Here is an 11248-nt window from a genome sequence, read left to right on the forward strand (position 1 = left end):
GGTTCTGCTCCATGGCACTGGCCTGGCATGTCTGTCTCTCTTTGCTCAAGAAAACTGGGTTTAGTTTTTGTGAGGGCAGACAGTTCTTAGGAACAAGTTTGACGCCGTTCTGAGGGGTATTCAGTAAATGTTCATAAGAAAAAAAGCCCGAAGTGATAGTGTAAGTGTGGGCACACTGGGTGGAGAGGTAAAGCAAAATTTAATATTCCCTCAGCAATTGGAGCAGCAATTGGAGCAAATCTCAAGATAGTCTCTGAGTTGGTGTGTACTCTGAAAAAAATTGCGAGTGGCACACTCAGAATTAAACAACTTATAAAAATGGGCTGTAGAAACTGGCTGTGGCATTTCAGTGGGTATTCAAAGTGAAGTGGACTCCGATAAGGGGCAGGGAGAAGAAGGAAGCGTGACTATCATGTTAAAGTTGTCTAGTTATTGCACTGTCCCGTCGCAGGACTGACCTCAGCATTAGCCTAAGGAGATCCAGTTGACAGTGACCGCCGCAGAAGCTGAACTAGCTTCCCACAGAGCTCCACGCTGGCAAGAGTGGCTCGTTTTCCAGCCGATGCTGCCAAATCAATGCAGATTACACAACCTTGCCTCTTCTCCTTACAGACACATTACAATTATGCTCTTCTTTCTGGAAGAGTGAATTTGGCTGGTCTGCTGTGCATGCATCTTGCCCATGCTAGGCTATTTAATAGGTATCGAGGGAGACAGGCGAACAGGTTTTGTGGTGAAAGTCTACACTGACTGCATTGGTTTAGATGCAGTTGCTTCAGTTTGTATATGCGTTGTCTGTCAATGGGAGGTACCCAAAGGGAATTTGAGAAAGTGTCTCTTTGGCTATAAACATGAAGAAACGAATTTTTTTAAATTAAACAAGGTTAAATTAAACAGCTGTCCTTTGGCCAATGACAGAAGGTGACTTTTAAAACGTTAACTTCATCTTTCTGATCCTGCGCTCACGGTTGTTGTCGATTCAAGCTACAGCTTTGATTGTCTGTCTTTTGTTTCTCCTCATAACATAGATGGGCCACTCTTCCACTCCAGCACTCTCGAAAGAAAAGCCCCTGTTCAGAGCGTGGGGCAGGACCTCCCAGATGGAGAGATGGTAGAATACCTCATCTGAAAGGCTGAACTGGGATCTGAGCTGGGATACAATAGCAAGAATTTTTTTAAAGACATTTTTATTGGAAAAATTTGTAGTACCTGAGTAATAAAAAAAAAAAAAATACTCAGCTGTTTACTCTTGTATATTATGTCTCAAAAGTATGGACAGGTTAATTTATAATTTGTTCTAAATTATCAAAACCCTGTAACACTTGTTCTTTGAAAGTTCCCCTGCCTTTTTTTTTTTTTTTTTTTTTTTGAATACTGGATCTGGTAATGTCTGGAGAAAAAAACATGGTCTTAGGTGCACTACATTTTATAGATCATTTCAGTATTTTTAAAGTCTTCTCTTTTAAAAACAAGCAAGAGTACCTGCTCTCAGTAGTTGGTTAATTTTCTAGCTTGAACCTGGTAAGATGGGTGTAATGGCCTTGCAAGGATCAGAACCAGAATGTGGGCCCTGGTTGTGAGCATCACTTCTGGTTTCAGAAGACAGGTATTCTGAGAAGCTTTTCTAAACTTCTGAGCCACGGTCAAGGGAGATTTCTCTTTATCTGCAGTGTAAGACCTCAGAACAGGTATTTCATATTCACAGGCTGCAAGGACTTCTATTTTTAGTGTGCTGACATTCTTTCTAGTTCTGAAATTGTGCTCTTTCTTTACAAAAAAAATGCAACTCCAGTGATTAATGTCACGTTTGACATTTTCAGTTGCGTCAGAAGATCCGCCATACTTTCATACATAAAACCTTCTTCAATAGTTTATACAGTGGATAATAATTAATATATTGCATTCATGCTTTATGTAGATAAATTTAAGAAGGAAAAAAACCCAGTGTACAGGCTCAGTCCTGATCTCTGTTAGATCAGTTTTCTGCCATCGTAATTCCACTGGCTTAGTGGGGTTGCTCCAAATTTACGATAGTGTAAGTGGCAAGCGTCCTTGCTTTTCAGCGTTAGCAAATTGATCTGCTACCTCTGTGGAGATCTTTTCCCTTAGCAGATCTTTCTCTGTTCCAAATCCCCTTCCACCTTGTACATCCCTCATTCTCAGAGATACCAGATTCTTTTTCATACAGCAGTGCCTCGGAGCTAGAACTTTAAGCAGTAGCTTTGGGTAAAGTTTCACATGGCAAATTCTGTCCTTCCAGAATATTTTTCGTCATCTGATTGGAAAGAGCAGCTTAAAGAATATCCCAGAATCATTAAAGAAGATATTCGTTGCGTGTGTGAGTGGTCACTTTCAGGGTCTTGGGAACTAGCACAAATGCTGCAATGCTCTGGCTGCAGGTGCTATAAGGAGATATTAAGACCAATACAAGTAAATGAGGTTTTCTGTTGCTGTCTTGGCATTGTTAAAAACACTTCAATATTCATTTCTACTAAAAATTACTTTTTTTTTTTTTTAACCTGAATGTTAAAGTGTTTAATTAGCCGTTGGTCACATGTCAGGAACCTGGCTGGTCTCAGCTTTCTTTGCAGCGTTCGAGTAGGCAGATTTAAATTTCAGACCCTTTCACTCCAGAAATAAGGAAAATAAGCAATTCATCATTCAACAGTTACTGTATGTCCTCAGTTCTTACTGCGTTGACACTGCTGATGCAGTGTCTAATTGAAATGGCCTTACCAGATCAACAGATGCAACATGAATTTTCCTGTGGAGGGTTGGGAGGTAGGAGGAGAAAAGTGCCTTTTCCTTTTCCATCTGCCCCTCAGGTGGCTTAGTGCCTTCAGAGCAGCTGTGAGTTGGAGTCTGTCTTTAGGGATAACTACTTACAAAAGCAAGGCAAAGGGTTCCCATCAATTCTAGCAGGTTTGCTGCTTGTTGCTATTCTTCAGCCTGTTTTCCTAGACCCACAGAAGTTAGAGATGGCAAAATGTACATGTAACCTCTTTGCCGGTGACCTCTCTAACAAACTGAGCAAACTCCCTTCCCTCACCACAGCCCAAGACACTTCAGAGCTGCACTTTAAGGCTTAGACGGTCTCTGCCGTATGGGGCAACATCTTTCTGGGCAGTGCAGTAGACCTTCCCCAAGTGTATTCTAATAGTATGTCTGAATTAGTTCTTCACCCTTTTCTGGACAAACTGTTAACAGGCTCTTTGTTCTCATCCCTGAGAACAGCTTACGTTTCTTTCTGTTGGCTTAATTCCATCCTGTTATATAAAGTAGTGCCCGCTCCGGACAATTTTAAGTGATTTCTTTTCTTCTTCCACAGTTGTTGGAAATGCAGGAGAAGCTTTTCTCATTAGGTCACTGTGTCCATCTTTCTGCTATTTCCAGGTTATTTTCCGTATTACATTATGTGGTTTGGGCTTAAAATGGACAATAATGGTGACCGAATGCCTTGGTGGGGCGGGGGGGTGTATACGCGCGTCTGTCTCAAGGGGAGCGATGTTTGAGTGCTTTTCTGTTCTTTTAAAGTGGTCATCTTTACAAGTGCTTTTCAGCAGTAGGAAAGGAGTTTTACAGCTGTAGGGCTCGAGACAAACTGCTCCAGCTCAGTTGATACATGTTAATTCTAAAACATGTAGGAAAACTTGGATCATTTCCTGACACAATCTGTTTTAGAAAACTGATTTTCCCCAGCAGGTATCGACTGTTCAGCTGGACTAGGTTAAAAATGTGTTTATTCTCCTTGCAACTCTTTGTTTTCAAAGTGAATTCCACTGTAATCTACTTTTACGAAGAAAGACGTATACAATAGCTTTCTGTGAATAAAATACAGATTATGCACAGCAATTATCTCCTCCAAAAATGGAAGCTAGGAGGTCTCTGACAGTACAAGCCATTCAGGATTACCTAGCGACCTTAGCAGTTCCTATGCCGGTGGAAGTAAAATTGAAAGAAAACGACAGTTTACACTGCTTTGGTCAGGTTCTTTATCCTATTTTTTAGTTTTGGTTTCTTCCAAAAGCAAACCCCCTCTCCCCCCACCCCGATCTCCTGACACGGAAGTCTGAGGTCTTCTTCCTGTACTGACAACCTAGGAGCCAGCAGGAGCGCAGTCGTTCCTTTGAGCTTCCTCAGAGCCGTCTTGATGTGAATGTAAAAGAGCTGCTTTCTTTGAGGAAGATGTGTAGGTAGATGTGTAGTACACTACGGTCTTCAGTCTCTTTGTACAGATTTTTATCTTTTTTTTTTTTTTTTTTAAGAGCAGAAACTGCTTTAAGGAGACAAACTGCACACCCAGTTCCTTTTCCTTCTGTAGAGCTTATTTCTAGTAGAAAGTAATTTTTAACACAAAATGATTGCAATGACCTTTGCAAACCAAAACTTTAGACCAAGAGTTTTTCTTAAGCTCGGGTATTAGAAGCAGAATTGTAGCTTTTATAAAGAAAGCCACATATTCCTCTTTGTAGAGCAAAACAAGAAAATTGAGTGTAGTTATTTTTCCTCTCGCCTTTCACTGCTTACAGATCGGCCAAATTCACGAGTCCTTTTCCTTGGGCAGTCCCGTTGCCACGTGAAGGGTCGGGAAACTGCCTAAGATCTGGAGCCTTTTGTTCCCAGCTGGCCCCATGTCATTATTAACTTTAAATAGCTCCTACCTGGCAACTGCTGTAGGGTCGGGAGCAGTAATTTTTGGTCTATGGTCTGAGGACTCTTGGGGATCTGTGGGTCGCTCCTCAGGGGTCCGTGAAGGGTAGCTAAGGTAAGCAAATGCCATCAGGAAGCTTGAATTCTTTGTATGTGGTTTGTGGCCCTGTTTGGCAAGTTTGCAGAGATCAGCACAATCTGAGAGGCTGAAAACGGCGTTAGTTTTGCTTCCTTTCTGAGGCTGCCTGAGTGAGGGGACCTGCCGGGCTTTAGGCCAGACCCCTTTCCAAGGATACCTCCTGCTCCAGGAGCCCGCGCCGATGACCCGTGCTGTGGGCGAGATGGGTTACAGCTGCAGCCCCCGTGCCAACTCTGCAATAGTCTCCGGAGACACCCGTACAGTGAATCCTGATAACCGTGGCCAGGGGACGGGTTTTTCCAGTGGCTGTAAAACAGTGGCACCGTAAACTCAGTGTAGTCGGCAGAGCAAAACCGCAGAGGTAATTTGGCTCTCCCTCCCTCCATCCCCACAAGACTGGCGAAGGTCAGCCCGGATTCACTGTGCTTCTCACTGCGTTTTGCTCTGTGCCAGGGGTGGGGGGCTGTGGGCAGGGGTTCTCTTCTCATGTATTTGTATAGGAACTTTTTTTAAAAAGCTAGCATTTTTATGTCTAGAAAGTAAAAAGACATTGTAAAATGTAATTGTACTGTATTTATGAAGAAAATACATTTCTTTTCAAAAAGACCTTATTCTAAGTTGGTTTTAGATTCTGCTTTCCGACAACATCCTCTCCTAGGCTTCCAGAAGCATTAAAACCCCATCTGGCTTGCTCTGTTGTGTCCAAATACAATGCTAGGGCTGTGCTAAACTGTTGAGATTTAAGAAAAAGCCCATCTGCCCTCCTAACTCGAGCCGTACGCGTGACTGTTAATTGTGAAGCGTTTGAGGACTTGCTTCTGTTCAGCGTGGTCAGGGTTGGAAACGGAGGCGCTGGAATAACTGGGGCCACCACCCTGGGGGCAACTTATCTTCCAAGCTTTGCCTCTTCGGAGAGGCTGTAGGAGGCTGCTGGCAAATTGATCTGTGTTGGTGGAGCAGGATTAATGCCTGGGAGAGGCATCGCGCAGGACTCCTGTCCGGTGGGTCTCTTCCGTTTGCAGAGTAGTAACTTCTGGGAGGCAAGTGGCTTAAACGCTGTTTCTCTTTCAGTGGAGTTGTGGTCTAAAAGGAAGAGCCAGAAAAAAAAAAAAGCAACTAATAAGCTGCTGATCTTTGAATCTGGAATATCAAAGCATGAACTGAAATGTTAGAAGTTTACCGTTTAACAACCTTAGGAAACGCATCAAGAGAATGAGCTTTCCTATATAAATCTATATTGAAAGGAACTGCGTGGATTATTTTTTCCTCTTTATTTAAACCGTCAAGTTGACTTTGTAATTTGTGAAAGAGCTTTTTTGTAATTCCGCCATTGAAACAGCCCTAAAGCCTTTGAAGATTACGGCAGCCTTAATTCTAGAAAAGAAAATGAAAGGAAAGGGTAAACATGCACTGAGGTGTCTCGTAAATGTCTATCATCGTGTCGGAAGTTAGCTATAAAAATATTTTGTGTGTTTTTAAAGAATGGATCTTGTTTTCTTTGGTTTTTCCCCCCCAATGATTTGCTGGTATTGCAGTAAATGTTCTTAGTATGATAACTTTACTGATGTGAAACAAAACTACTCTTTACCTCTTTCTAATCCTTGCTGTCAGTCCGGGCTGTACAGCCTTCGTGGAGAAAACACTTGGCCTCTGCCTTTTAAGTTTCCACACCCCCCGGTCAGAGATTCTGCAAGATGTTACTGTTTGACGGGCAACGTGGGCTCGTTCCAGGGTCTGCCCTTAAGCTGTGGTGTGAATTTCCCTCTGAGCAGTCCTGCGGGCGCACACAAAACCGCACACTTGCACAACCTTTTCGATAGCCCGACTGAGAGCGCTTGCTCGCGATCGCTGCTTTTAGCCCCGGCGACTTCACCGGTCGTCTCTTCTCCGGCAGTGGGACAGCTTTTCAGGCCACGTCTGACGGCACGCGAGCGACACGAAATCGTCCCGAGTCATCCAAAACCATCGGTCTGCAGCAGCTAGATGTGCTTTCCGTTCGCGTGGTTTTGGTGTCTTTCAGTTTTTCTGTTTGTCTTCCCTCTCTGCTCCGGCCGTCGAGGCGGAGGAGCAGGCGTTACCCGGAAGCTAGGTGAAGTGCTCGGCCTTGATCTGTTTTCACTGTTGACTTTTGAGACTGATCTTAACCTAGTTTTCGTCCCCGCCGGTTGCCTGCGCTGTAAATAAATAGCAGGCTGCCAAATCGGGAGGCCGTCGGTCCGTTTAGCAGGGAAGTCCTCTCCGCTTTCTTGGACGTTGCTTCTATAAATCTCTCTGCCGCGCCAGAGTACAAGAAACAAGACCAAAAAAAAGCCAGACAAACCCGCCAGCCCAATTCTTGGGAAGCGCCACTAGCGTTAGCTGCGTCCACCAGCCGCAGAGGGTGTTGTTTTAGTTCGTGTGAAGTATTGCATAGGATGCCTGTGAACATCAGCAAAAGTCCGTAATAACGCAGGACGTTTCTAGAGACCTGCTCGCCTCCCCTTCCTGCTCCTCAAGAAAACATGTATTTGAGCGTTTTATATATCCTGGGACGTTTCTCTGAATTTTGTAAGAAAGAGAGAGAGCAGACGGCGGCGAAAGCCTGGCCTTCCGAAGGCTCCTTCAAGGTGACCTGTGTGGAAGAGAGAATCTCCGCTTTGTACGTTGGAGGAAAACTTCAGAGGACAGCTTTCACTGATCGCTTGCCAAGTCCTTTATGTATACACGCTTAGATATAAGCATTCGTGTGTACATGCGTATATGCAATACGTGAAAACTGGTAGTTTTGAGAACCTTACCGTACCAGATAAAAATTTCTTTTTCTTCCTAGTCATGTTTTAAACATAAGTGGTCAGTTTTAGAGCTCGAGACTTAATTTTCTACCCTTTAGTTTTCTGTCGCTGTACTTCCGAACTGGATAAGAGCAAACGCGAACGCCTCTAGTCTGCAGTTCCAGTTCTGTATTTCAGTGTTCGTGCGTAGAAGCGCCAGAGGACAGGACAGGAGTTTGCCTGTACCAAACAGGCTATGTGACGAGAGGGCTGTTGTGCGTATTCACGAGCTGGGCACGACCTGAATCTGTCCACCTAGCTGAGCCCAGGCAGGCAGAACAAGGTGCTTACCAGCACCCAACCCCTTCCCTCATTAGGTTTCAGTGTTAACAGGCTATGGCAAGGGAGGGGGCTCGTGGAGGCCACGCAGCGCTTGCTCTGGCGAGTTTGCTCTGCTCCGGACCTCGCGCGGCATCGGCGCGGGCCCAGCGCAGACCCTGGGGGCACCAAAACCTCTAGCAGGAAGCTGGGCGTTGACATAGGTGGCGTGGTGGTGGTGGTGGTGGTGGTGGTGGTGGTGGTGGTGGTGGTGCAGGGGGGGTGCTACGTATTATCCACGCTTGGATTCAATCCAGCCCATCCCTGTCTCTTTGCCTTCCCTACGCGAAGCCCGAGAGCGGCGCTGACCCTTTTGCCAGGCTCCAGAGCTTCTCCAGCGGGAAGCGTTTGTCCGGGCTGAGTCCCGCGTCGGCGGCCGCAGAGCGCAGCCGAGCCAGCGCCCGGGAGAGGCAGTCCGCGAGACCTCTCCTCCGCTCTAGGGCCTGCAGCGCGGCGCTGGGGGGCCGCAGGTCCCCTCCCGTGGGAGCAGAGGCTCCAGGACGACCGAGCCCGTGGGAAGTCCCGGCGAGGCGGCGGCCCGCGCTGGCCTTTGGGGGAAGCCCTTTGGCACGTTAAAAGGCGCCGCGAAGCGTGGGTCTGGCCAAAGGGCGGCTGCTCTCTTGGAAGCAACGGCGTATTAGCAAGTAACCGGCGGAGACAAATCCGAACCAAAACCCCTTCCCTCGCTGGCCCGTCTCGACCCCGCTGCGCTGGCGGGTGCCTTTTATCCCCCCCAGCTAAACTTGGGCCTCCAAGAGCAGGAAAAGCCTTTGGAGGGGGAGCAGGATGACAAAAGACCCTCAGAAAAGAGCGAGAGGAGGGAGCCGGAGGCCGGGCTGTGGGGGAGTTTGCACGGAGGGCAGCTCAGAGGCGCCCCGGGGCTGGGTGTGACGAGTGTGCCAGGTCTCTGCGGGAGGAGGGACGGTCCGGGGCAGCAGGAGACCCCAGGAGCGGGGGCGCCGGGCAGCGAGGGGCTGAGTCCTTTCAGCGCAGCCCAGGCCGCGCGGCGCTGCTACATCAGGCCGGCGCGACGTAAGGATAACGCCGGGGTGAAGCCCGGCAGCGACGGCGCAGACGGGGCCGGGGCCGCCGCTGCCTCGGCGCCAGATGGCTCCGTCGCCCCTCGATTTAGCGGCGGGCGCTGAGGTCACTTCCAGATCAGAGGCAATTATTTCCTGGGCTCCGTCGGCTAACGAGATTAAGGCCGGGGCTTCGTGCACGGCTCCCATCCGAGCAATCGGGTGGAAGAAACCATCGAGGCAACGTCAACAGCGGTGACGCGTCCCAGTTCATCCAGAACGGGAAGAACCAGGATTAAAAAAAACCCCAAACCGGCCAATCCTGAGACACGGTCCGGCGCGTTCAAGCCCGTCTTGCCCCGTCCAGGTTAGGGGCTTCGCCGCCGCCTGCTTCTTCATCGTCTTTCCCTCGAGAAGCAACCGGTGCGCGCTGCGGGTGTCCGCCGAAATCGGTGAGGGAGGGCCAGGGTGGAGGGCCCCTTCCCAGGCCTCCTGCCGGAAAGGCAGCCGCCAGGGCAGAGCAGTAACAGGAACAGCAGCCCCTTCCCGCTCCTGCTTCGGCGTACATTTAATTAAACAAAAATGACCCGACAGCGACTGCGCGAAGAGGCTGAACCGGCGTTGGCGCTCACGCGCAAGTCTTGTCTGCAAGGCGGGCGGCCAAACCCACGTCCCCGGGCTGCGCGTGCGCACGGGGCCTCCTGCCTCCTCTTTCAAGGCAGACTTTAAAAACCCAGCCTTCCTCCCGCCGCGGCGCCCTCTTCATCGGGCCGTAACTCCCCGCTGTTCCCGCGCGCGATGGGCAGGCGCGCCGGCCCGCGCTGGCCGGAGGCGGCTCGACGCCAAGGGGACCTGCCGCGGCCGCAGAGTCGCCGAATCTCGCGCGGGCCTTGCTGCCTTCGAAGGTCCCCGAGGAGCCGCGCCGCTCGCGCCCCCCTCGCCGGCGCCCGCCTCCGCACAGCCCTTGCTTTCGCCCGGGCAGGAGGCCGGCGCCGCGGCGGGGGGGTCTCCTTCTTGCTGCCGGCACCCCCACAGCGAATTTAATCCCTCCCCCCCTTTTTTTTTAAGGCAGTTAGCCGCAGCCGTGGGGTCCCGCCGGCTCGCCGGGGTGGGCGCGCTGGAATCGCGCTGAGCAGCTCCCCTTCGCTTCCAGTACAAACCTGGCACTTGGGTTTGGGGCTGCAGTTGAGGTTGGGGGGGGGACCCCGGTTTTGGAGCACCCTGGGGTGGGATGTACCCGATTTGGGCTGGGCTAGCTGGTGGCACCCTGGTTTCGGGGTGCTCCTGGGTTGGAGAAGCTCGTGTTGGGGTGCTCCTGGCAGCACGTGCCAGTTTTGGGGTGTCCTCGTCTGAAGTTCTCTGGGTTCGGGGTGCTCCTGGGTTGGAGAAGCTCGTGTTGGGGTGCTCCTGGGTGGCACGTGCCAGTTTTGGGGTGTCCTTGCCTGAAGTTCTCTGGTTTCGGGGTGCTCCTGGGTTGGAGAAGCTGGTGTTGGGGTGCTCCTGGCGGCACATGCCAGTTTTGGGGTGTCCTTGTCTGAAGTTCTCTGGGTTCGGGGTGCTCCTGGGTTGGAGAAGCTGGTGTTGGGGTGCTCCTGGCGGCACGTGCCAGTTTTGGGGTGTCCTTGTCTGAAGTTCTCTGGGTTCGGGGTGCTCCTGGGTTGGAGAAGCTGGTGTTGGGGTGCTCCTGGCGGCACGTGCCAGTTTTGGGGTGTCCTCGTCTGAAGTTCTCTGGGTTCGGGGTGCTCCTGGGTTGGAGAAGCTGGTGTTGGGGTGCTCCTGGCGGCACGTGCCAGTTTTGGGGTGTCCTCGTCTGAAGTTCTCTGGGTTCGGGGTGCTCCTGGGTTGGAGAAGCTGGAGTTCAAACCTGGCCGTCCTCCGACGTGGGTTACGTTGTCGTACTGCAGTTACTAGGCTTGGACTTAAGGGTTCAGGGTGGGATTTGCCCCCACCCGGCCTTGGGCTCGTGATTTGAACCCGTAACCTCCTCCGTGACTCAGGGCGGTCATCGAGGGTGCCAGAAACATGCATTGCTTTTCTTGATGCCAGAAGGCCTTTTCTGCTTGCTCCGGACGGCTCGGCAAACAGCTCGGCGTGGCTGCTGCCCCTGGAAAGCAGCGGCCAAAGGGAAAACCGGAGCGTGTTCCTGAGTAGGATGCAAAGAAGAGGAGCCGCTCTCCCGGCTCTCCCGTTCCTCCTGGGCAGTGCAGCCCGCTCCTGCACCCGTCCTTCGGTCCTGGCGCTCTCCTTCCTTGCAGCCTGCGCCTGCTTTAATGCCAAAAGCCCAGATCTGGAGGAAAAGACCAAGAAGCCAA

General features: G+C 50.2%; 1 protein-coding gene across 1 annotated transcript in view; it reads left to right on the top strand.

Moving 5' to 3' along the window:
- AMOT (angiomotin) overlaps positions 1-5399 on the top strand; it is a 39303-nt gene extending 33904 nt beyond the window's left edge. The window contains 1 exon segment of the mRNA XM_009685451.2: positions 1029-5399. Within this exon segment, the coding sequence (XP_009683746.2) occupies positions 1029-1129 (101 nt within the window). The 3' untranslated portion in view covers positions 1130-5399.
- The last annotated feature ends 5849 nt before the right edge of the window (positions 5400-11248 follow it).

The sequence above is a fragment of the Struthio camelus genome, chromosome 11 (assembly GCF_040807025.1).
Source record: "Struthio camelus isolate bStrCam1 chromosome 11, bStrCam1.hap1, whole genome shotgun sequence".
NCBI lineage: Eukaryota > Metazoa > Chordata > Aves > Struthioniformes > Struthionidae > Struthio > Struthio camelus.